This window comes from Chiloscyllium plagiosum, unplaced genomic scaffold (assembly GCF_037043375.1).
Source record: "Chiloscyllium plagiosum isolate Xiang-an unplaced genomic scaffold, Cpla_swu_hap1 HiC_scaffold_10, whole genome shotgun sequence".
In the NCBI taxonomy this organism is placed as follows: domain Eukaryota; kingdom Metazoa; phylum Chordata; class Chondrichthyes; order Orectolobiformes; family Hemiscylliidae; genus Chiloscyllium; species Chiloscyllium plagiosum.
The window spans coordinates 17,089,953-17,117,533 of NW_028270148.1; the positions used below are offsets into that span (position 1 = coordinate 17,089,953).

At 38.9% G+C, this 27,581-nt stretch overlaps 1 protein-coding gene across 3 annotated transcripts in view; it reads right to left on the reverse strand.

The window, feature by feature from the left end:
* Positions 1-475: 475 nt before the first annotated feature.
* Positions 476-27,581, reverse strand: part of LOC122552624 (FERM domain-containing protein 6) — a 77,254-nt gene continuing 50,148 nt past the window's right edge. For all 3 annotated transcript variants that reach the window (XM_043695403.2, XM_043695400.2, XM_087991158.1), the window contains exons 6-14: positions 24,319-24,505; positions 19,061-19,216; positions 16,063-16,128; positions 15,859-15,927; positions 13,817-13,991; positions 11,950-12,282; positions 11,018-11,122; positions 5,188-5,267; positions 476-4,671 (exon numbers count right to left, since the gene is read on the reverse strand). In XM_043695403.2, coding sequence (XP_043551338.2) covers positions 4,390-4,671; positions 5,188-5,267; positions 11,018-11,122; positions 11,950-12,282; positions 13,817-13,991; positions 15,859-15,927; positions 16,063-16,128; positions 19,061-19,216; positions 24,319-24,505 — 1,453 coding nt within the window. In that variant the 3' untranslated portion in view covers positions 476-4,389. The remainder of the gene's footprint in view (positions 4,672-5,187; positions 5,268-11,017; positions 11,123-11,949; positions 12,283-13,816; positions 13,992-15,858; positions 15,928-16,062; positions 16,129-19,060; positions 19,217-24,318; positions 24,506-27,581) is intronic.

Here is a 27,581-nt window from a genome sequence, read left to right on the forward strand (position 1 = left end):
GTTAGATTTTTGATTCTATTCTACATCATTCCTGACCCCCATCTAATAAATTCACGCCCCAATTCCTGCAAAGACATTCGGAGAAATGTATTTAGTTTTAACCAACTAATACCAATGTACAACAAACTTACATCTCCAAAACACTCTCAATGTCCCAAGGAGGAAAAATTAAAATTCAGTAAAGTGTGGGGGGAATTGGACAGAAGATTAAATATGTTACCAAATAGGTAAATTTTCAGGAATCACTTTAAGGCAGGAAGATTTTTAAAAAGTGGAAAGGGTTGTGGAAAAATTTCCAAGGATACAGCCCTCGATAAATTAAAGGTTTGTTACTAACAGAATGATGGCAGTCATGTGTGGTGTAAGAAGATACAATAAGAATTATCGTGAAGGTTTTGGGATATAGCACAAAGGTGCAGTTTCAGGGGTAGGATGGGATAGGAATATAAAGAAATATGTAAAGAAGCAGAAAAAATTTGAACTTTATAACTTGTACTTTATGTGCATAGTAGAACTTCTTTCATAGAAAGGATGACAATGAACATAAAATATGACGCTGACATTTAAAACTAAACAAGTACACAAATAACAGGAGTTCAATTATATTATATAACCATCATATAATTCCCCTAGTAAACATTTCTAAAGTGGCACAAGTCTACACAAAACATTACCTAATTATTTAAGATGTAAATAAACAAGATACATTTGTATAATTAATCTTCACAGTGGTCAATCATAATACTGTAATGTTTCATATAATATAAAATGATTGTTCTTCGGCATTTTAAAACAACCCTTAGAAAAGAACATACATCCTTCACTGCTTTTGAATAAGTAAAAGATTGATATAAAATAAACAATGTTAATCTTATATTTTGTGAAAAACTTATGTTACATGCTTGAAGACAATATAAATAATTCGGTATGCAACAACATAAGTAATAAATTCCTCAGTTAAATACTGACAGAGGGACATTGAAGGAGGGAAACAACAAGAAGAGAAAGGAAAAAAGGTTCATGTAAGAGCTGGTAGAGTTTTAATTTTTTTAAAATGACCTGCTGAAAAAAATAAAAATTATTATCCAACCTTTTAAAGTTCTGAATCCTTCAAATGTTCTATTATTGATGAAGTTTCATTAAATTATGGCTGCAGTCTTGTTAAGAAAATGGAATGCAGAATCTGAAACCACAACACCAAACTGTGATGTGAGATTAACTTACAAGATTTGGAGGGAAGCATTTCCTTTGGAAATCTGGCCTTGTTTATAGGTAGCAGAACAATAATATAGCATATAGAAAAGATTCATTTGTGCTTTGTAAATTTTAGCCACAGCTTTGCTTTAGCTGTTTTACTTGTTATTTCTGCAGTACTCTTGGAGCATGTTCTATGTTCAGACACGCTATATTATCACAATCATTCACATCTGAAAATTGATCAGTCCTGCAGGTCACATTATGTACAGCAAAGCAGTTGGGTTAGCCTATCTCCTCCTGTTATGATATAGACAAAGATCAGCCCCACCTCCACATTAATAATATTAGAAATTAAAACAACAGATAGACAGTAGCAGATCCAGACAGGAAATAGAACAGTGTTCAATTGATTGATTTACAAAGGTTGGTTCTTGCCTGCTTAATTGGAGTTTGAAGAAATCTAGACATACAAAAGGGTAAAAGGAGATGAGGTGTTTGCAAAATTTAATTTCTAAAAATAATTGACAAGGCCTCCAGAGGATATTTGTTAGGAAAACTACAGCACATGAAATTAAGTGGATTGTCATCACATTTGTAGAAAGCCTTGTAACAGAATACAAAATAATGATAAATGGATATTTCTCTAGATTGGCTACTGGATTATGGTTCTGCCTCAGAGATCACTAGAAAAATAAAGTTGAAGCTTGTTGGTAATAACTTGGGAAATGGTAAATTTTGGAAAATCACAAGCAGGCACTGATAGGTTTGTGAAGTGAGAGAATAGGCATAAGTTACTCAAAACAGAGAATGCAGAAGAAATAATTTGGGGGACAAAACACAAAATATAGCCTAACGATTAAATTCTTTACAAGCTGTCCTGTAGTTCAACTTGAAAGATGGAAACAATGGGAAAGTATAATAAAATATCAAATGTAGCTTTGTGTCACAGATGTATTGACTGCAAAGCAAGGAAGTGATGTTGAGATTTTAAAAGATTTGGTTAGGTGATGCCTTGCACTTACATAGCACTGTGACATATTCCAAGATATTCCAAAGGTGTTTCACCACTGATGAGATTACTTTTTAACAGTTCTACCTGCTATACAGCCATCACAGAAGTCTATTTCCACCTAGTAAAGTCCCATTAACAGAATGGTCAAACGACCTTTTTTTGATAATGTTAATTAAGTCTGCCAGGCCACAATCTGTACTCTGATTAGTTGTAGGCACCAAATTAGAAAAAATATTGAAGCCAAAGAAATAGTGAACATTAACGAGGACATGACTACAGATAATTAGGCATTGATTTTAAGGAAGGTTCAACAAATGGGCTTTTTCACAATAGCAACAAAGATTGAGGTCTGAGAGGATTTATAAAATTTGGAAAGTTTTGATGTGGTAAAAGATGATTTTTGTTTTTTGTAAAAAGTGAACAAGTAACAAGAGGGCAAAAATACAAGATCACTAGAAGATAGCAGGCAGATTTCTTACAAAAGAGTGATTAGAAAATGGAATCTTTTGCTGAAAGTGACTTGACAACAGAGCTTATGCCATCATTTTGATCAAAGCTGAATAAATAAATACTTAAATCATAAAAAGAAATATGCAAAAAAGGAGAAATAAACTGACTTGGAGTAAGTTCAGTTTGAAAAACAGATGCAATGGGCAGAAAGGGTCACCTTCCGTGTTCTAACTTTGATAATTTTGTGGAGCAAAAATTATCAAAGTGTGACAACCAGAAAAACTTGTGAATAGAATGAGAAAGAAAACAGATACAGAATTTATTCTATCTTCTTCCCATTGCCTGAAGGTACTTGTTCTTTTGGAAGTAGAATTCCATTTTCTGCAAATATACAACATTTTCATGTCATAGTCTGGAATTGCTAATTTTCTATTCAATTCTTATTTCAGTGGATTGTACTGTAACATAAACAATGCTATTGCATAATATTCCAAAATTGATATAAGGCACACATGAGCATAATAGGATACATTTCACTGTAGTACAACATTATTCTTTTGTTACCATGTTCAGTGCATTTTTGAATTCCATTTACACACAGTATTACTGAGAAATAATTTTCTATTCTGTTTTTATGTGAATGATTCTAACACATCCTAAAACCACCTGGTCCAATTTAATGCAAGCTTCCTGCCATTTCTATTACTGTATCAATACAAAACAGATTAAATAGAATATGGGTAGAAATGTGAAGAGGACAAATAAAATCTTGATTTTGGCCCTCTCTTGGTTTTACTCTATATCTGGCGATTGGAGGTGTACAATGGTAAATGATGACTGGACCAATTTCCAATTTTTCTTTCTTTGTTATTGGAAGCATCATACAATTGCTTGGCGTCTCCTAGTGATAGCACGGTAAAAATTGGGAGTTTATTATTAATTGGTTCATTGCAGCATTAATCATTCTGCTGCTACTGAAGGCACACTTTTCTTTAAATGATCAAAATAATCATTCATTTATATTTATTTGTACAGTTAAAACACCTTCCTCTAATCATAGTAGTGTTCAGAAAGTAATTCTGAAGTGTGTATTCTTGTTAGATCATTTGTATTGCTGTTCCTTGTTGTTGTGGGTTATTATAAATTAACTTTCAAGTTGGCTAAGCATGACTCCTTTAGGTGCACCTCCCATCAAATCTGTTGCTGGGAAGTCCAAGTAACACTGAACAAAAGTGACAATGAATGCAATTTACTCCAGTGTTCAATTATACCCAACCCATTATATTGAATGCCTCACAAGACAAACGCTTTTTTCATCTGGACAAATACAGAATTGGTCTGCAGGCCAGTGTTGACATAAACTCTCTGGTACTGAAATAGGAATGACTAAGAGTTTTCCCACTTGTTTTCTATGTATTAAATAAAACCCTTTGCAAAATTACAACAGTAAGTCCGAGAATTACTCAGACAACTGCTGTTAGCTTAACGTGACACGTCTTCAGTTAGGATTGCAAGGAGGAGTGAGGCATAGAATATTCCACTAAATCACTTACAGAAATTACTGTTGGGCTCAATATTTTTGAGTCTTACTGACTGTGAAGGTCCATTACAGGACATCTTCACATTCTTTTACATAATGCAATTTCCTTAAATTATTATTTAATACTCAAAAGTAGGTCAGTCCAGGGCTTGGCGAGTTAACGAATTTATCACAATGACATTACCATTAATTATACTACAAATTCCAGCAGTTGTTCTTCTCCAAGAAGATCCAGAGATAGACAGTTCATTGAACGTTTGCCATAAAAGGTGGACTTAGTTTTACAGTCTGCTGTGGAGTAAGTGTAGCAAAATTGGCTATCTTTGTCTTCATTGATGCAACCAAACGTGTAGCTCTGAGAGCTGTCTGAAGATAACGTAGAGCCTAAAGGTAGTTGCTGTTGGTACAATCGCACATCATCCAAACTCTGACTATGGCGATCAGTTGAGCTTCTAGGTTTAGATCGAGAAGCCTGCAATAGTGAAGACATGTTTATTCATTTCGCTTTTCTAAGTTCTAAAAGATTAAGCTGGAGTTCAGTTCTTTGCACTCACACATTAAACCAGTAATTGTCAAATATTTATATTAAAAAGGTGCTCTGTCATCAATTATTTGGTCAGTAGAAAATGAAAAAGTATTTGCACTTTATCTAGAAGAAACTTTTAATCTTTATTTACTTCCATGTAGATTCATAACACTTGTTATTACCCAAACTGTTTTCACATTGCTGTTACAAATGGCTTAACAGCAAGTTTCAAACATACCACAGCAGTGGGTTCATCAATAATATTACAGGAGACCTCAAATTATTGGTCTGCTAATCTACATTATAAACATGGGTACTTTTTTTATCATTATCCGCTTCTGGCCAATTACTTGATAGAGCACCTTTTCAATATCACACTTAGACAATTACTGGCTTAATATGTGAATGCAAAGAACACGAACTCTAGTTTCTTAACAAGGAAGCAAAACTGAAATATCATACCTGTGAAAGCGAGTCTATACTTTGTCCTCGAAGTTTTACTGAAGGGTCACACAAACTCACAGCGGTACCAATGCTAATATCTATAAAGTGAAACAAACTCTTAATTCATTGCTAAAAGAACACTTAAAAATTATCTAATTTTATTAAGATTTTTTTTTTATATCAGCTTTTTAAGGTTCTTTCACCAAAAACTCAATCATTTCTGTAAGCAGGTGAGATCTTGATTATTTCACTTTCTGGGATTCCGTTTGTTTATAATTAGGCTTTTTGGTCTATATTAGCTGGATAAATCTATTTACATTGTCGAATGGGATAGCAGACCTTTTGGGGTTTTGGGGTTTGTATTCCACAAGCCACGAATCAGTGAGTTTGGCTCAGGCCATCACTATGGAACACTGTGACACAATTCACAGAAGAGATCAATTAAAAACTTTAACAGCCCATCATGTACCAGCAGCTTTATCCAGCCAGCACCTTTAGCCTCTTAAAATATCTCAAAGTGTTTCACAGAAGTGTAATCAAATAACATTTCACATTAGGATGATAATCAAACTCCTGATCAAACAGATAGGTTTTAAGGAGAATCTTAAATAAGAAAAAAAAGAGATAAAGATGCAGAGAAGTTTAGGGACAAAATTCCAGAGCTTTGAAAGTTGTCAGCTGAAGGCATGCAAGTCGACCGTGCAGTGATTAAAATACCAGATGCTCGAAAGGCCAGAACTGACTAGAAATCTGAGGTGCTCAAAGATGCGACAATTGGTTAAAACATGGATGGAGGAGATTGTAGAGAAAGGAGGAGTATTGTCTTGGCAGATTTGAAAAAAAAGAATGTGAAAGTTAAGATCTAGAATATGCTTAACAGGTGATAACACTCTGGTGAAGTACCCTTAGATGTTTTAATATGTTAAAGGTGCTGGCTGGATGTTGTTGGTACATACTCAGCTGTTAAGATTTTCAATTAATCTCTTCTGTGAATTGTAAGAAAGAGTTCCAAGTGACAGCTTGTACTCGATTTGTGGTTTGTGGAATGAAGTCCCCAAAATCAAAATAGACTTAGCCAATGCAAGCCAGTGAGCAAGGAAGTAATGAGTAAGGAAGTTAGGGTACAGGCAGCAAAGCGTTAGTGACATTCAGATTTAGAGAGTGGGATGTAAGAGGTTGGCCAGAAGGGTGTTGGTATTGTTAATTCTAGACGTAAGAAAACAATATCAAAAGTACTGACTAGCACACAATTTACTCATAACATTTGTAGCTAATTTTAACTTTAAATAAAAACCATCAATTTATGTATTTTATAGTAAGAATTAGACCTTTCTGTTTGGTTATTTACTTTGAAACTATTCACCACACACTCCATTCCCTAGGTACCAAGTCCATCTCTTTTTGTCTTACTTTCTCAGCCTGCTTACAAAATTGTGTCATGTTTAATCTTTAGCTCAATTGCCAATCCCTTCACCATAAAAACGATATTATTCCATTTCCATAATTTCTTCAGTATCCTCCCACAATGCAGTCCATCCGTTGATGGATATCTTCATCCATACTCCTGTTACCTCCAGACTGACTATCCCAAGGTTGTAATGATGCTGCTCCTTTAACAAGGTTATATTGTCCTTAGCTTTTTTTCAGAAAGGTCATAAAAGCAGCAATTCTGAAAAGTCTGGGTTTGAAGTGTTTTAGGAACAATTTGATTATAGCTAAGATAGTGCCTCAGGGGAAAAAAAAGTTTAAAAAAAAATTATCCAATGAAAGGGGAGCGGCCAGTTCTCCCAGCTCAGCTTTTCTTCGATTTGCTGTGGTTCTGTTCGCCGAGCTGGAAGTTTTTGTTGCAAACATTTCGTCCCCTGTCTAGGTGACATCCTCAGTGCTTGGGAGCCTCCTGTGAAGCGCTTCTGTGGTGTTTCCTCCAGCATTTATAGTGGCCTGTCCCTGCTGCTTCCGGTTGTCAGTTTCAGCTGTCCGCTGTAGTGGCCGGTATATTGGGTCCAGGTCGATGTGTTTGTTGATGGAGTTTGTGGATGAGTGCCATGCTTCTAGGAATTCCCTGGCTGTTCTTTGTTTGGCTTGCCCTATAATGGTAGTGTTGTCCCAGTCGAATTCATGTTGCTTGTCGTCTGCGTGTGTGGCTACTAGGGATAGCTGGTCATGTCGTTTCGTGGCTAGTTGGTGTTCATGGATGCGGATCGTTAGCTGTCTTCCTGTTTGTCCTATATAGTGTTTTGTGCAGTCCTTGCATGGGATTTTGTACACTACATTAGTTTTGCTCATGCTGGGTATCGGGTCCTTCGTTCTGGTGAGTTGTTGTCTGAGTGTGGCTGTTGGTTTGTGTGCTGTTGTAAGTCCTAGTGGTCGCAGTAGTCTGGCTGTCAGTTCAGAGATGTTCTTGATGTATGGTAGTGTGGCTTGTCCTTTGGGTTGCGGCATGTCCTCGTTCCGTTGTCTTTCCCTTAGGCATCTGTTGATGAAATTGCGAGGATATCCGTTTTTGGCGAATACCTTGTATAGGTGTTCCTCTTCCTCTTTTTGCAGTTCTGGTGTGCTGCAGTGTGTTGTGGCCCTTTTGAATAGTGTCTTGATGCAACTTCGTTTGTGTGTGTTGGGGTGGTTGCTTTCGTAGTTCAGGACTTGGTCTGTGTGTGTGGCTTTCCTGTATACCTTTGTGGTGAATTCTCCGTTTGGTGTTCTCTGTACCATCACGTCTAGGAATGGGAGTTGGTTGTCCTTTTCTTCCTCTCTCGTGAATCGGATTCCTGTGAGTGTGGAGTTGATGATCCGGTGTGTTTTCTCTATTTCCGTGTTTTTAATGATTACAAAGGTGTCATCAACGTATCTGACCCAGAGTTTGGGTTGAATTTGTGGTAAGACTGTTTGTTCGAACCTTTGCATTACTGCTTCTGCTATGAGTCCCGAGATCGGTGAACCCATGGATGTTCCGTTGATTTGTTCGTATATCTGGTTGTTGAATGTGAATTCGACTGGGACAACACTACCATTATAGGGCAAGCCAAACAAAGAACAGTCAGGGAATTCCTAGAAGCATGGCACTCATCCACAAACTCCATCAACAAACACATCGACCTGTACCCAATATACTGGCCACTACCGCGGACAGCTGAAACTGACAACCGGAAGCGGCAGGGACAGGCACTATAAATGCCGGAGGAAACACCACAGAAGCGCTTCACAGGAGGCTCCCAAGCACTGAGGATGTCACCTAGACAGGGGACGAAACGTTTGCAACAAAAACTTCCAGCTCGGCGAACAGAACCACAGCAACGAGCACCCGAGCTACAAATCTTCTCATAAAATTTCTTCGATTTGGTTTGGTTTAGTTTTTACCAGTCTGGCTATTCACTGAAAGCAGGCAGTCAGTTTGAGGCTGCTGGTCCAAGAAGCAGCTACACGGAAGAGGGTGTTCCATGCAGACTCCCTCTGCCATCTCTCTCTCTCTCTCTCTCTCTCTCTCTCCTTTAAGACCCTGTATTTGATTTTTCCTTTAGTGCAATGGGGTGTTTGTGAGGTTTGATGCAAGTATTTTGAACAGTGTCCTTAAGTTGGGATAGTCTGTTGGGTTTTCAGATAAGTTATTCTACATTCTGTTTTCTTTTGTTTGTGTTTCATTCGGTAATCTTGCAAATAAATTCTGTTTGTTTGAAACTAAGGGATTGGGCCAGCTGCATCCCTCCTGGAATATCCACTACAACCTGCTTAAAACAATGAGCAAAGTTAGTGTCCAGGCTACTTTCTTGAAATGTTTTAAGGGGGTCTGGCCTGGTCCTTAACAAGGTATATATCCTATCTGACAATGTATCCCTTTCAATCATTACCCATGTGCTCATTGAGCTTTGATTATTACCGGTGCACTAATCCCACAGTTGAAAAATTTGTTATCTTCCTGTTTAAATCCCTCCCATTGCTCTTCCTCACCTCTAACTTCCTCCAGCCTTGCAATTCTGTGAGAATTCAGCATTCTTCCAAATTCAATCTTCTATCCAGACACAGTTTTCGTTACCACACGGTTGACAGCCTTGTTCTCAAGCATTCAGGCCCTAAAGCTAGGAATTCCCTTCTAAAACCCAGCCATCTTTTTCTCTCTCTTTTCACACATTCTTAAAAATGTACCACTTTGACCAAACTTTTAATCACTTGGTAGAAAGTGAGGACTGCAGATGGTGGAGATCAGAGTCGAAGAGTGTGGCGCTGGAAAAGCACAGTCAGTCAGGCAGCATCCAAGGTGCAGGAGAGTCGACATTCGGACATAAGCCCTTCATCATGAATGAGGCTTGTGGGGGTGCAGGTGGGGGCATGGTAGCTAGGAAAGCGATAGATAGATGAAGGTGGGGGTGAAAGAGAAATGTTGGAGAGGAGGGTGGAGCAGATAGGTGGGAAGGAAGATGGACAGGGAGCACCGTTCAAGAGGGTGATGCCACATTTGAAGGTTAGGACAGGCATAAGGTGAAGGGAGGGGAAATGGAGAAGGTAGATGAAGGCGGGGGTGGAAGTGATAGGTCGGAGAGGAGGGTGGAGCAGATAGGTGGGAAGGACGATGGACAGATAGGACCATTCAAGAAAGCAGTGCCGAGTTGGAAGGCTGGGACTGGGATAAAGTGGGGGGTGGGGAAATGGGGATGCCGAGTTGGATCACAAAGGATCAATGTGGATTTCACCAGGTTTCCCCATTCCCCCCACTTTATCCCAGTCCCAACCTTCCAACTTGACACCACCCTTTTGAACGGTCCTACCTGTCCATCTTCTTTCCCACCTATCTGCTCCACCCTCCTCTCTGACCTTTCACTTTCACCCCTACCTTCATCAATCATGGGCGGCACGGTGGCACAGCAGTTAGCACTGCTGCCTCACAGCGCCGGAGACCCGGGTTCAATTCCCGCCTCAGGCGACTGACTGTGTGGAGTTTGCACGTTCTCCCCGTGTCTGCGTGGGTTTCCTCCAGGTGCTCCGGTTTCCTCCCACAGTCCAAAGACCTGCAGGTCAGGTGAATTGGCCATGCTAAATTGCCCGTAGGTTAGGTAAGGGGTAAATGTAGGGGTATGGGTGGGTTGCGCTTCGGCGGGTCGGTGTGGACTTGTTGGGCCGAAGGGCCTGTTTCCGCACTGTAATGTAATCTAATCTATCGCTTTCCCAGTTACCATCTCCCCAGCCCCACTCCCCACTCCTCCCATTTATCTCTCAACCTCCTTGGCCCACAAGCCTCATTCCTGATGAAGGGCTTATGCCCAAAACATCGACTTTCCTGTTCCTCGGATGCTGCCTGACTGGCTGCACTTTTCCAGCACCACACTCTTCGACTTTTAATCACCTATCCCATTATCTCTCTTGGCTAGGTGCAAATCTTTGCCTGATTGTCTCCTCTGAAGTGCCTGAGGGTCAATTCACTGCATTAAAAGGTCACAACAACCCAAGGATTGCAGCAACCTTCTCCAAGGCAATTAGAGATAGGCAATAAAATGATGACCTGGACAATGATGCACCACATCGAATGCATAATAATAAGAGAAACTGCCTGACTCCTTCAGAGCACTATTATAAAAGTATTGGACCACAGGCTGTCTCTGTAATTTCCACTGGCCTTTTATTTTTTGCTCCAGTATGCTTTATGCTACTCATCAGAGCATAACCACAATGATTATAACTTGTGCATATTTTCCCTGTGACCTTTGTTTCAACTGACACTCAACCCTGCTTTAATCTTTGTAAATTTTCATTCATTTGATATGAATTTCAGACTGAACCTTCCTCCCAAACTGAAATGAAAGTCACTGCATTAGAAATCATCATTACTGAGCATACATCCAATAACCATTCAATTTACCTTGCCTATAGTCCGGCTTTAAAATGGGATAATCAACAGATTCACCTTTGATTATATCATTATCTTGAGATGTCTCAAGAGGATCATCAACAGCGACTTCAACTTCTGTAACACAAAATGCTGGGAGTTAGTTATTGCATAATTAGGAATAACAACTAACAGTCTTATAAAACTTAGTTAACTCCTTTAAAGGATAAGCCATGACTGGTGCCTTTGGTGATTGATTTAGAAAGTTAAAAATTGAAGTAAATGAGTATCGATCTAATGTAAAACATTCTGCACTTTATGTATATTTCACACAACACATTGGATGTAAACTTTAACAATTTTCTCAGTGCAGTTTATGTGTGGTTAACTTGGAATTATTTTCAAAGTTTGGTTTGTAAGTTTCCCATGTCGTGTAAGATCCTGCAATGCTTTAACCTTGTGTAAATCATTGTAATTCTTATCAAAAATCAATTGTTATCACCTTAGAATTTATCAGCAGTCGAAAGCAAAATAATTTTATTCATCTACCATTGGGACATATGGATTACCAGCACTTTCAATTAAATTAATGAAAAGCATTCTAGCCTCGTTTCTCCTTGATAAAGTGGTGTTTGCCTGATGGGTTTTGAATCAAGTTGAGGCCATCCCCAATGTTTTCTGAAAACTCTTAGGTTGGTCTTAGATTCACTCCATTGTAAAAGATTATGCATCAATTTGCGAAGTATTTTTTAAAATTAAAGTCAGTCTCACCCCAACTGATGTCTAGGCAGCTCGTAACCAGAATCAGCTGTGGTGCCAATAATATGTCACTTGAAAGAGGCAGAACACAATGCTAAATTCTGTACTTGTTACTGAATGTTTTGTACAAACTGCTGTGATCATATCAAACTGGGAGAATGGTGCTACAACTAAAATGATTTAGTACAGGTTGCCAAAATTCTTACCATCATCGTCAGTCCGTTCTTTGCTGCTACTCTCTATTCCTGATGTGTAAGAACTCCTGCGGCTCATCATTGAGCTATTATGCTTAACTATCCTGTGCACAAGTTCAGTGGAGAATGGTTCATCCACTGTCATCTCCACAGACATTCTGTGCCTTGAATCTGCCTCAATTCCCGAGGTATGCGAACTACCATGGCTAATTGTTGACTGACGGGAGAGCCGCTTTTTCCTTGCGCTTCCATGACTGCTTCCACTGCCATGAGAATGCTCATCTAGTCGCTCAAGATCCATCTCAAAGGCATCACTGATGTACGATTCTCTGTAGCGCTTTTTCTCTGTATTGCACAAAGGTGAAGGAATGCAAGCTCTAATACAAACATTATATCTCCCAAAAATAACGCAAAATAAATTGGTTACATTATTCATTCTCTCAAATAATTGAGAAAGTACAGAATTATCAGACAGATGGGAAGCTTTGTGTCTATACTGAGTTTTGAAAGTAAGATCACAAAATGAGACACTTTCTCATAATGCTTTAAAAATACTGGGTTCTCACAAAACAGAGGTGAGATATCTATGGTGGAATTCCTGTACACATTAAACAAATTATTTCAGATTCAACTTAGCTACTGAGAGTAAAAAAAATTCTGAATTGGAAGTGTTACTAAAAATTACTCTCATCATTAACAATTGGGAAAATGTTTCAGATTTCTTGCTGACAGAAGCAAGCAATGAGGTGCTGTGTGGACTTTCATAAACACAACACAAGATGGCAGCAGCTTCAGCAGCAATAACCTGAGAGGGGCACACATTGGGAGTAATATTCACAAATTCCAGAACTAATTGAGCCAGAGAATCCATGAATTGCAACATTGTAAAACTTATAGTTTGTCTCTACTCTATATTAAAAATGATTATTTAATTATTTAAATAATGCAGTCTGGAAAACAATCCAAAATCCCATCACCCCTCCCACAAAAACCTCCGCTCCCCAAGTCAATGCTGTCCAGGAGAGAAACCAACAATTTCATTCCTATTCCAAAGAGTCTTCCCACAGGGTACCCGAATCCAGAAATAAAACTTCCTCCCGTTCTATTTCTTCCTTTAATCTATACTGCTATATGTTGCCCAGTCTGACTAAGGTCAATTCTTTCAGCTTTGAATTTTAAAAAATGAATGGTTAAATGACCTATGCTGACCCTGCACCAACACTCCCTCTATTCAAAACAGCTTACCACAAACACATTCAATGCAGCATCCACTGAGGAGAAATTATTTACTCTGCACTGAATAGCTCTATTCTAACAAAACCTATGCACTTCGCCAGATGCTGATTTGATAACACAGCACCCCTCTGAGAAAATATTATGACCACTGAAGAAAGGAAACTAAAGTTGATCTGTAATAAGTTGTACTTTTGATATGCCGGTTCCAATTGTCAGTTGTACGGTTTTCCAAATTAGGGCAAGAAAGACCAGATGGAAGAAATTACTTTTACATAGTTCCTAATCACATCATCAGATTGATCCAGAGTCCTTCTCAGCCAACAAACTCCTTTTTAATTGTGGTATAGACAGAGAAAAATCTCAGAAACAGCAAGCAAACAAATGGGCCAGATGACCTGTTTGTGATAGCGTTGGTCAAGAAAGGCCTGTTGGATAGAAGACCTCCCATGTTCTTCTTCAAACAGAAGTAGACAAAGTTTACGTGAGAAAGGTACTACGACAACTTGCAGGTAACTTGGAGCATTTCTGAAGATTCCAGGCTGCTTGAGTCAACTTATTGTTTGAGGTAAAAAGAGCTTTGTACAAGTTTAAAATACCACATTTGATGTTTTCTGTGTACCCAGATTGTTTTCTATGTTTTTACCTTCCATTTCTTCAATTTTTCGAATTTGCTTGAGCACAGGCTGAATGTTCATATAGAGTCGATGGCTGCTGCTAAGGAGCTGCAGTAAGTGCCTGGATCGGAATGCACAGCCTGTGTAATAGATCAGCTTCCGGGCGGAGGGTAAACCATCTGGCTGGATCTCAAACTTTTTACCCTGCATCAAAAAGACCGTTCTAGCTTAGTTCCTTTCAGTTATATCTGCTCAGTTCCATATAAAATTAGGACATATTTTGTAAAGTGATGGAAAAAAAAAACATTAATTGATAAGAAAGAAAAAGCCTATAATGTTCTCCTATGAATCACTTGTTCAAGAAAAACCTTTCATGTGGTGTTCATGTCACTGGCAAAGGCAACATTTGTTCTCGATCCTACATTGCACTGGGGAAAGTAGTGGTGAGCTACCTTCTTGTATCACTGCAGATATATCTGGTGCAAGAACATCCACAGTGCCATAGAAAGCAAATTCAGGATTTTGATCCAGCTACAATGAAGGACCAGCGATATATAGTTCCTCATCTGGATGGTGTATATCTTGCATCGGACTTGACAAGCAGTGGGATTCCAATGCAAATGTTACCACTGTCCTAGGAGCAAGTAAAAGCTATTTAGCCTATCACATCCACGCCATGTGGCAGAAAATATATTATTCTATCATAAACACCTCACACTCACCACCGCCTTTTGATTCCTACTTTAAAGATCAACAGTCTGCCCTGGAAATATTAGATGTTGACAAATATATTTATAATTCATCAATATTGCCTTTGTTACTTTGTCTATGCAAACATTCTGAAGTAAAGCACATCAGCTGTCCCTTCACAGGTAACTATTTATACAAATCAGAGATACCCTAGAGCAGATGATCTTCTACTTTCCTGCAATAAGTATTTGGCTCCAACACTTGCTTTTGTGGTTAGAAAATCAGTGCATACAGAAGAAACGAAATGGAAGGGTAATTTCTGTTCTTTCTCAAAAGCATCATTTTAAAATGAATGCCCAGGGAGGATTGTGACATTAATTTAGTTAGTGATACAGAACCTGAGCTATAATATCATATCTTAAATTCTAAATTTTAAAGAAAAGTTAGATCCTCAGCTCAGCTGCTTCCAAAATTCTCATCCATACCTATCATACCCCTCGATCTGCCTATTCCAATGTGTTTTTGGTTGCCCTTCTACTGTACACTGTGAATCTACTGCCTGTATCCCAACTCCTGCCAAGTGCGGTTTCTGTTTCATTTGTCCTTGCTAACCTACACTGCTTCCCAGTTAAGACACACCTCAATTTTAAAATGCTCATCCTGGTTTCCAAGTTCATTCATAGCCTCCCACTCAGCCCTCTGATCTATTCCATCTACATTCCTCCAACATTTCTGTACTCCTCCACTTCTAGTCTTTAGAGCATTCTCAGTTTTAATCATACAACCACTGCCAGCTGTGCTTGACAGTGCCAAAGCCCTAAGTAATTGAATTCCGTCCTAAACCTCCCTCCTCACTGACCTCATTTAAGATGTTCCTTAAATCCTACCTTGTTAACAGAACATTTAATCAACTGCACTACATCGCTCACATGCCTCACTGTAGATTTGGTTCAAAAATGCCCTGATGAAACAACCTAGATCATTTTACTCAAGGCACTGCATAAATGCAGAGTTGATTTTGTGTGTATAAGAGTGATAAAGCTTGAAACTATCAAGGCTGATTTCAGCCATTGAAACCAAGTTCAGTAATAAAGGAATTTGCTTTTACACAGCTCATGGTACTTTATAGAGGGATAAAAAACATTGAATGCCAAGAGCAATTTTAAATAACGTGCCAAAAAATCCCATGCATATTATGATGTCATCACAGGGCAAAACCAATGCAGTAAGACCAAGGATTCCTTGAAAATGAATACCTAAACAATATTTGGGATAAGAAACTATTATTGACTGCACAATGAAACTTTTGGAATGAAGAATGAATAGTTGAAAACTAGACTTACAAGTTCCAAAGCTGGCAGGACAACATTTCTCTACTTACCAGGAAAGTAAGCTTGCCGACATTTGACCACGGAAAGTCATACAGCAATTGTCGAACACTATGAGATTCCTACAAACAAGATAAGAATTTAAATAGAATGTGCTTGACTACTAATTGCACCAAAACAAATAGGAATTTGAAATGCAGTGGAATACAGTCACTTTGCAAGCATTAAATGACCATTATGTTTTGCACAGTTTGTACCTGATATATATGTATGCCTCTCAAAGTGAGCCCAAGCACGACAGAGGGATGCTCTTCTTTCTTATCCTGCAACAAAATAAAATTGTTACATGCACAAAGGCAAAATGATTTTCAAGACGTCATCCAGGGCTAGTTGACCATGTCCTAACTCATACTGAATCCCATTTACCCATCAACCCTGTACTTAATAATTGCCACGGTTTTAAAATTTACATGCTTATTTTCAAATTACTCTCCCTTGTCTATCTCGCTAAACTCCTGCACGTCCCAAATTTGAGCAACTTTCATTCTGACCTCTTCAGTGACCCAGATTTTAATTGCTTCTTCATTGGTGATCATGTCTACAATTCCTATGCCCTAAACTCTGGAATTGCTTTCCATTTCTCTACTCTTTCCTTCTTTGAGATGCTGTTTGACCTAGCTCCACGACCCTCTCTGTCCTAACACGTCTTATGTAGTCTGGTGTCATCTTTAATTATCAACTTGCCTCTGAAAAGACTTGTGGAGTTTTACTACTTTAAAGCTGCTACAGGTAGTTGTTGTTGTAGTTGAGATTGTTGGCCACCAGTACAAATATTGGATTGCATTTTTTTCCACAGTTGATCAAAAACATATCAATAGCTAAGGGCCACCTTTGTGTGTACAAGGAGAACAACTTTAACATGTAGCATGGAAAGTTCTATGGCAAAACTTTAAACCAAGTTCTATCATTGGGAACATCCAACTTAACCAGTTGCAGGTTGGCAATAGTCACACCTAGAATAAACCCAAGTTTATACGTTGTACTGATGCAACCTTGTAGCTCACTGATGCAGAGTCTTACCTCTGTTCTGATCAATCATAACCATTAGGCTTATAAAGTTAACTGGAACTGAATAGATGAGCCTTGTGCCCCAATTAATGGATCCCATTAAAGAGATAAGTTGGCCAGAGTACTGTAAATCTGCTTAGCTCAGATACAGAATGAGAATTCACACATAAGGAATAAAACAGATTCATCCATAAGCATTTTATTCAAAAAGGTCAATATTTTAGAAATAAAAATTGTCATATGATGGGTTGCATGGGGGCTCAGTGGTTAGACCTGCTGCCTCACAGCACATGGGAACCAGGTTCAATTCCAGCCTTGGGTGACGGTCTGCATGGAGTTGGCACATTTTCCTTATGTATGTGGGGATTGCTCCAGTTTCCTTCTGCAGTCCATAGAGGTGCAGGTTAGGTGAATTGGCCCCATGGTATCCAGGGATGTGGGGTAAATGTAGGGTTAAGGGAATAGGGTGGGGAGGTGGGTTTGTATGGGATACTCTTTGGAGAGTCAGTGCAGACTTGATGGCTGAATGGCCTCTATCTGAACTGTAGGGATTCTATGATTTCACTTTTTCCTTCACTGAAGGACAAGTATGAAAGTTTAAATTAAATCCTGCTGCTATAGGTCAGCATTCTTTGACAGCACTGAAGAGAAACATTTCAGTTGAAGTCTATGTACACCAAATCGAAATGTCAGCAGCAAGTATAACATTTGTTTTACAAAATCACTCTTATTTCCATCTTATTACAATAATGACCTATGTTGCAACATATTTGGCAATTCAAAATTATTCATTCTCATTAACTACCTTATTTTGCTCAAGAGAACAATATTATGTGGAAGTCAATGTGATATAAATTTAGAGCAATTTGTAACTTCCATTACCATTACTTTTCAGGTATTATATATTATTGTAAATATAAGATGTATTAGTACCAGACATAATGAGGCAATATGCTTCAGGCTAATGTAGTTCTTTGCAATTCTATGGCTCAACTGGCAGAAACTCAGCTCCAATGTCCTCGAGATTTTAGTTTATAATTATATAGAATTCACTTCCACTTGATTAGTAGTATGGTAGAAATATAGACAAAAACTACTTTTTTAGATAGAAAGCTATAAAGTATGATAAAACTTAAATATTGATGTAGAGGATGAGGGAGAGGAAATAAGGCTGAAAATACAGATGCTCCCAGAAATTCCTGCTCCCAATCACTGCCTAATTGTCTACGATCACTTGTAACAAGATTGCAGAGCTACAAACTGATCCTGAGCATACTTTAGTTTTGCTTTGTAGCTTCATTGGTTGACACCTAGTGTCTACTAGGACTGGTTAGTTAGCTTGGTAGTGATGGAGGGATATCCCAGACAGGGCATGGTTTTACAGATAATGGTAGTGTACATGGATGCTACTGATGGTGATGCTCCTCAGTGCCTCATGGATGCCTAGTTTTAAGCTACTAGATCTGTTCTTCCACCATATAGAGCTTATTATGGTTGGATCCAGGAGAGAGGTTGATGAACATTGAAGCAATGTTTTTTGAAGCAGGATGAAACTTAAGCATAGTAAATATTGATTTAGATGGAATAAAACCACCTGTCTCAAAGCTGTTAGCAAGAACCATCTCACAATCACAAGAGCTATCCTAGTCATATATGCACATTAACCCCCTACATTACATTTTTTCCTCCCTAGCTACCACCTCCTCTCCCCCCACACCCTATGTCTCTGACTCTGTGCATCTGCAAGAGGTGGCATTTAGTATACTTTGATTAATATTACAAATAAAATTCTCATAATCTATGACACCATGCAAACAAGAGCATATTTAAATAACCTCAAGTATCCACTGCTACTTCACAAATTTAAATGCTCTTGGCTCACAACCTACCATTTGCAGACATATACACTGGAATCTGTGCTGCATGTCCATACACCTGTCCACAACACCAGTATGCCAAAAATAAAGTCAAAGCAATAATGCACAATGAAGGAAAATTCTTTTAGTCTGCATTCACCGTCAGGCGACACAGGATGCACTGGAATACAGGACTGTAGCCAAGGGCAGAGGAAAATAGGTTTACTTTTAATTCTTGCAGAATAAACTGTGTACACACTAATTGCAACTTTTCCTCCTCTGATTTTTGTAACAATAATAATAGTGAATGAAAAGAAAATATGTCTCTTACTTTCTGGAGCCTGTAATAATGAACAGGCACATCCTCCAAAAGGCAAGCCTCTTTAATAAACTTCAGCAACCCCTCTTTATGAGTCAGGCCACGGTGCTCTCTGTGCATTTCTGGAATGTGCTTCAAAATGTAGTCACAGCCCCTTTTGTTAATTACCTATGTACAACAAAGCAAATATTATTCCAATTTTCCATTAAAGCTCTAAGCATCATAATTAATATAGTCACGGGGACTGGAAAACATGTCTATCATATTTCATTGCCAACGCAGCAGTGATTCATCCTCATAGATCAAAACAATCATTCTTAGTTAAGCACATTAAGTAATAGATTTTATTTGCTTCTTTTAATGAAACAGATTATTTTTAATATTTATTTGCAAAACTGGGAAAAAAAGAACAACTAATAATTGTGGTGCTCATAACTAATGAGCATAAACTAATTCTGATGCTGCCATAATGAGTACTGCCATCCTTTCCCTCACTGACTGCACCTCAAGCAAGATGCAAGCAAAGCCTTCAGCTGGAATTTCCTTCAGCAGTGTAATTATAAATGCTTTCCCCTCCAAATTTAAAGAGAGCATTACAAGCTAACAAGACAACAATGACATTCTGCTGTTTTCTGGTCTAGCATTAATATATTTATAAATTGAAAGCATCACCAAAATCATTTTAGGTGAAATGGGTCTTTTCTTCTTTCCCTATCATGTGGCAGTTTATCACCTAAATGTCCAGAGGATAAATCCTTTGATAATTCACCACTTCAAAAGATTCTATTCTGCTATCATTTGTTCAAAGTCACCAGCTAATGGTAGATTTTTTAAAAATAACACAAGATAATAGGAGAGTATTAGAATGTGTTTATTTTTAAAAGAAGCTGTTTCTACTTTACAGCAACATTAAAGATTGAGTACAACACTGGAGTAGGGTCTTCCCCAATGTTGGAGCTCAATATGCTGGGACCCCTGGAGGAGGTCCTTTCAAATCTCAAGTTTAATACCTGTGGAATGTAACTCCAGTGTGGTGTAAAACCTGCCTTCAAAAGTGCTCATATGGTGGGGTGATGGAAGGGTATCTACTTGATCATCTGTGCATTTCTTAAACTGAGAGTATAGTTACTCTTAACTTTTACTCCAAATATATTTCTGAATTTCATGTCATCTGCAAACATTGAAATTATATCCTGTATACCCAAGTCTAGATTATTGAAATGTATCAATATCAGCAGTAATCCCAATACTGACAACTAGGGAACATCACTGAACACTTCTCTCCACTCTGACAAGCAACAATTTACCATTATCCTCCCTTTTGGATCATACTGCTATTGTGCATCATGTAGTACTTTGTAAAAAAAATCTTTTGACATTCCATTATGCACAGAATTAACCACAACCAACTACTTTCATCGGCCCCTATGTTAAAATAACTTAAATTATTCAAACATGATTTACCTTGAACAAAGCCACACTGACTTTTATTTGTTGTCAATAATTTTCCAAATGCCAAAATGATCTTTAGCTAGATTATTGTCTTGATAAATTTCTGTGTGCTGATACAATTAGTCTCTGCTATTTCCATGGGCTGAAGTCTGGAGTCTGCCTGCTATCTGGGCACTGAATGTCCATACTGCATTTAGGAAGTTGCTTAACCCAGCTAGACTCTTCCTACTGTGAGACTGCTGCATCTATATATTTTTAATTTTTCAAAATCTACTTTATTCATAAAAAAAATCTGTATTTATATAAAAACACACACATAGACACAGTTCTGTACAGTAGCATATCAAGAAAACAAACAAACACTGGAGTTTGACTCTATCCAAACAAACCAAAGGCATCTCTTACTTGAACCAGACTACACTTACAAAGATTTGAGGCACAAGGAACATCCAATAACTGAACAGAGCCCCCATTTAACTTCAGCAGGAAAACTTCAGACAGTGGTCTTTTTCCACACTGCGCTTTGGCAGCAGCTGCCCCAAGCTTTAGCGCATCGCTCAGCACGTAGTCCTGGACCAAGGAATGTGCCAGGCTGCAACATTCAGTCGAGGCCAACTCCTTATTCTGTAAGATCAACATGTTTTGGGCAGACCAAAGAGCATCTTTCACCAAGTTGATGGTCTTCCACTCGCAGTTGACAATTGTCTCAATGTGCGTCCCAGGAAACAGACCATAGAGAATTTCTCCCTTTACCTCATCTCACAGTAACTCTTTCACTCTCAGTAAACTCTTTTTCATAAAGTATACTGATCACAGCTCTTCCATTTCTCCTTTCTTCGCACGTTGATGTCAAAGGTGCATCATCATGTATAAACATTATTACTAAAACAATAATTTGCATTATACGCCAGACATTCCCTCATCACTGATATTAAAGCTGTAATTGCTGGGTTTATTTCTCTAACATTCTTTTGACCAGTGGAAGTGTCACACAATTACATTTACATCTGCCCTACACCAGAAACAAAACCCACATAAAACATAGCATTGTCTGCATCTCTGGATTGAATTCTGAACTCTGACTCAGGCCTAATAGAGCACAGCTTTGTTTATGATGTCAAACCTGAAGAATGTCACTAGGTCTAGTTGGAACTCAAATAGAACATACCATTCATTGCCTGGCTATATATTGTGCATGAACAAAACGGTTCCGCTTCGGAACAGGGAGGGAAAACAGGTTTGTGGGGAAGTGCTTTTTAAAACATCATTCTACATGACCACAATGGAATGTCCAAAGTCATGTCAAATAGTTGTATCTTTCATTCACTCACAAAAGATAAGAAAGCAATAAAAGCAAAATAGTGCAGAAGCTGGAAATTTGAAACGAAGAGAGAATGCTGGAGAAACTCAGCAGGTCTGGCCGTACCTGAGGACAGAGAAACAGAGCTAACATTTTGAGTCCAGCATGACTTTTTCAGAACTGAAAGGTGATGAAATTCTTGTGACAGAAGCTTGGTTACTGACTGATACTTTCTTGGTCTATCTGGTTTGTTTTTAGAACAAAATTGTGTTACTGGTTTATTGTGCAGATTTTCCAATAAATCTGCATCTGATAAAATTAAAACTATTGAATATACTTTCAAAACATGAAAAGTTCTATGGTAATAGATAATTTTGTCTCTGTGATGCTGTGTACAGGAAGATTGAAATCAATAAAATGATACTTGTTCTGCTTCCCCTGTTTGTCACATTATCACTGCCCCTTCTCGCACACAGCCCAGAAAGGAAGTTCCTGCTCCTCTCCTAGCTTCGCTCTTGTTCTCAAGTGTTCTTTCTGTTCCTGTCGACTCACCATTGTCATCATTTCTGGACATTAGCTACAAAAATGAGGCTAGCCACTCTCCAGGCAGTTCTGGGAACTACTCCAAAAGCTGTTCTGACACCTCAAGAAATTTAGTCTCTGACTACCCGTCCTGAGGGAACCAGGACAGACACGGACTTGGGTTAACTTAGAGATGGTTGCAGTGGTAGTAGAGTTGGAGAGTTTCCAGGAGGACAGCTAATGTGTTTCAATCTGGGTGGTGTCCATGGGAACACAAGAACAGGATTAGTTCATTCAGCTCATTGTACCTACCCTACAACTCAATACAATCATGGTTGATTCAACACGTCAATACGTTTTACTCACCCATCCCAATAGCCCTATGTACCACTGTTAATCAGAAATCTATTAATTTCAAGCTAAAACAAAGTCAAGGCTGAGCTTCCTCAGTTCTCTGAGGTAGAGAATCCCAAAGATTCACAACCCTTTTAGTAAAAGAGAAATTCTCCTCCTCTCAGACCTAAGTGGCATCCCCCTTATTTTTAAATTGTGCCTCCTGGTTTTAAGCACCACAACCAAGGGAAACACTTACCTGCATCCACCCAGTCCATTATTTTAGGTATTTTGTAAGTTTCAATGAGATCATCTCCATTATGTGCTGTGCACAAAGTCCTCAGACCAGTCTGAAAGATCAGCATTCTCACCATTGCTACATTTTGTTATCTCAAGCACCAACAGCTACCAGCACTTGGGAAGAAAGATTTTTTTTGTACAAACCCTTGGGGAAAATATGTAAAATTTCCTAATCCTGGTCTGAGGCAAAACAGCCTGTTACATTCACCAATTTCCTTCAATGTATCTTCCACCTTGAAGTATTCATTAGACTCTTTTCCAATAAAAGCTTCATTAATTTTATGTTATGCATCACTGAATAGGCAGCAATTTTCTTTTGTTTGCATGACACAAAGGATATGAATCAGAATGTTCTTGTTCCATTGCCATCACTGGGGAGTGATACTTTGTGCAATTTTTAAAAATGTGTTTTATGAAACGTTGGATAAATGATCTCATTGAAGTTGTTAACTGTATGAAAGTTTGTGGTGTTTTCAAAGGAATTAGGTATAGTTATTATGTTCGAAGCAATCAAAGGGTGTGGGGAGGAAGCAGGAACAGGGTTCTGAATTAGATGATCAGCCATGGTCATATTGAATGGCTGAGCAGAACTGAAGGGCAGAATGGCCTATACCTGTTCCTATTTTCTACTTTTCCACTGGTGTGCAGTGGATAGTATATTTTTGATGACGGGGCCAACAATATAAGGTGGCCACCAAGAAGTCCAATAGCAAATTCAGGAAACCCTTCTTTACCCAGAAAGTGACAAGAAATTGGCATTTCCTACCTCAGGTCACATGAATAGCACAGTGGAAACTAGACACACGCAGGAAAGAGGAGGAGAACAGAGGGTTGTACTTAGATGAGACAAGAATGGCAGGAGGCTTAAATGGAGCATAAGCACTGATAGGTTGGGCCAGAAGTGCTGTTACTGTGCCATCAATTCTGTGCTATTCTACGTAATTACACGGTGTATATTCTGGACTGGAAGTATGTTCTTTGTGCCAGACATGGCTTAATTCTTGATTTAATCTGAATAATATGCAATTTGTGTTCTTGAGCTACAATCTTAAACAATGAGATACGAGCTGATTAGTGCTATTGTTTGTTTCATATACACTACAATTATTTTTGTGCATTTACATAATCTCAGCTATTATGCTCATTTTCACCTTTATTGGGTTTGCAATATAATGCTGCCTGGTCCAAAACCAACTGTGCAAATCCAATACATCTTCAATCCCTGGGAAAGGGCAGTCAACAAGTATACCTCAAAGACTATTTTCTCCAAATTAATAACATGTTAAAAATCTTGCAGCTGCACACACAATACCTGAAATAATGAGTGAATGTAAGGAACCAAAATCAAATAAGTTTTCCTCACCCATTGAGGGAAATAATGCTGAGGCTCAAAATATTTTCCAGTGTGCACACGTTTTCTGTAGTTGCCCAGATCAGCCTGCAGAGCATATGCTGTCAGCAGAAAGTAGACTTCCTCTTTACTTGTGCACCGTGAATTTAAAACTTGCTCTTTCAGTTGGCAATAGTAGAAATGTCTGGCTTTCTTGTCACTGGAGGGATATGAAAGTCAGGAAATGAGCTAAACGGCTGTTGATCCAAGCTACACACATTTTATTGGTATTGTTTTAAACAAGGAATTATAATCTGGCTCATGAACACTGTGGGTAACTGAGCCACACAGGCCAGTGCCCAGGTAATGCTGCACTGTGAAAACTGATCTTAATTGAAACCGTGACAAGAGTCTACAACTTGTAAGAATATATGATGGAATGAGAGCGGGGTGGGGGAGGGGGCTGGGGGGGGTGAAAGTCAGCCACGGATATATCTCTTTATTCCTATCATAGAGTCATAGAGATGTACAGCATGGAAACAGACCCTTCGGTCCAACCCGTCCATGCCAACCAGATATCCCAACCCAATCTAGTCCCACCTGCTAGCACCTGGCCCATATCCCTCAAAACCCTTCCTATTCATATAACCATCCAAATGCCTTTTAAATGTTGCAATTGTACCTGCCTCCACCACTTCCTTTGGCAGCTCATTCCTTACACGTACCACCCTCTGTGTGAAAAAGTTGCCCCTTAGATATCTTTTATATCTTTCCCCTCTCGCCCTAAACCTATGGCCTTTAGTTCTGGACTCCCCCACCCCAGGGAAAAGACTTTGTTGATTTATCCTATCCATGCCCCTCATGATTTTATAAACCTCTATAAGGTCACCCCTCAGCCTCCGATGCTCCAGGGAGAACAGCCCCAGCCTGTTCAGCCTCTCCCTTTGGCTCAAATCTTCCAAACCTGGCAACATCTTGCAAGTCTTTTCTGAACCCTTTCAAGTTTCACAACATCTTTCCGATAGGAAGGAGATCAGAATTGCACGCAATATTCCAACAGTAGCCTAACCAAAATTCCTATACAGCCGCAACATGACCTCCTAACTCCTGTACTCAATACTCTGACCAATAAAGGAAAACATACTAAATGCCCTCATCACTATCCTATCTACCTGCGACTCCACTTTCAAGTAGCTATGAACCTGCACTCCAAGGTCTCTTTGTTCAGCAACACTCCCTCTGACCTTACCATTAAGTGTATAAGTCTTGCTAAGATTTGCTTTCCCAAAATTCAGCACCTCGCATTTATCTGAATAAAACTCCATCTGCCACTTCTCAGCCCATTGGACAATCTGGTCAAGATCCTGTTGTAATCTGAGGTAACCTTCTTCGCTGTCCACTGCACCTCCAATTTTGGTGTCATCTGTAAACTTACTAACCATACCTCTTATGCTCAAAACCCCCAACCTTGCCAGAGTGTGCCCATATTGCTTATCGAGTGAGGTTCAAGCTACGCTGTCCTCTATCCCAAGAGTCACTGTATGCACCTGAAAATGCAAGCACTGGGAGTTGAAAACATCGGTTATCCGCAAAACTGTACCCTATCAGGCAAGAGACACCTTTGCAAGAAATTAAGTTGGAAAAGAGTAGCCAATAAATTGATGGGAACAAAGGATCAGATTTGTGTTACAAGCATTTCATCCATGCTCCCTCCTCCTCACATGTAGTGGCAACTTTACACCAGGTAATAACCCTGACATTACTTTTATTTTAACATCCAAATGAAGTGCAACATTATCATTCATTTTGCAGGCACCTGTTTGTTTGAAAATTAGAAACCCATCAGTGGCTGACACAATCCATTTCAATACTTTCTACTTTATTTGCACAAAATGATTTGACCTCTATATTACTTACTTTTATGTCATTTGACAATGACAATGCTGAACAACCACACAACAAATGTATGTTCAAAGAGCTTTTTCATACTACAGTGTACAACTGGAGGAAAAAAAAGAGACAGACATTTTATCAAAGCTTTTTGTCCTGCATTCATCAGAACCATTTGCAACAATGCTGATAAATGTGGTTTTGGAGATGGATGATGAGGGCAAAATGATTTGAAGATGAGTGTTGAGAGTATCATCTGCAAAGTTACAGATTTTGCTAAGCGAGGAATGATGCTGAGCGACTTCAGAGGGACATTGACAAGTTGGCTAAATGGCACAGGAAATTCAATACAGAAAAATGTGAGGTAATATGTTTTATTAGAAGAAACATGGAGAGACAACACAGGGGTTCAATGATACAACTTTCAGGGGAGTACAGAAGCAGAGGGACCTGCAGGTTCAGGTGCTTAATTCTCTGAAAGTGGCCAGGCAATTTGTAACAGTTGTTAAGAAGGCTTGTAGTTGGGTTTATGAATAGAGGCATCAGGTATGAAAGCAAGGAAGTGATGCTACACCTCTATAAAGACCATGTTTGAAGTATCGTGTTGATTTCTGTGCATCTTATTTAAAGAAGGATATTAAAGCCCCAGAAAGAATGGAAAGGAGACTTATTAGAATGATACCAAGAGTGCCGGATCTTAGGCATAGGGAAAGATTGGAAAAATTGGGCTTATTCTCCTTGGGCCAGAGAAGATTAAGAGATGACCTTACTGAGGTGTTCAAAATTATGAACAATTTAGAGTCATACAATCAGAGTTGTACAGCAAAGAAACAGACATTTTATCCAATTTATCCATGCCAACCAGATATCCTAAATTAATCTAATCCCATTTGCCAGCATTTGGCCCATATCCCTCTAAACCCTTCATATTCCTATACCAATCCAAGTGCCTTTTAAATGTTGTAACTGTACCAGCCTTCACCACTTCCTTTAGCAGCTGGTTCCATACACGCACCACCCTCTGTGTGAAAAAGTTGCCCCTTAAGTCTCTTTTAAATCTTTCCCCTCTCACCTTAAACCTGTGTCTTCTAGTTTTGGACTCCCCCACCCCAGGGAAAAGACCTTGGCTATTCAACCTATCCATGCCCCTCAAAATTTATAAACTTCTACGAGATCACCCCTCAGTCTCCGACATACCAGGGAAAACAACCCCAGCCTATTCAGCCTCTCCCATTAGCTCAAGCCCTCCAATCCTGACAATATCCTTATCAATCTTTTCTGAACCCTTTCAAGTTTCACATCATCCTTCCTAAAGCACGGAGACCAGAATGGCAGGCAGAATTCCAAAAGTAGCCTAACCAATTTCCTGTACAACTGCAAACATGACCTCCTAACTCCTATACCTT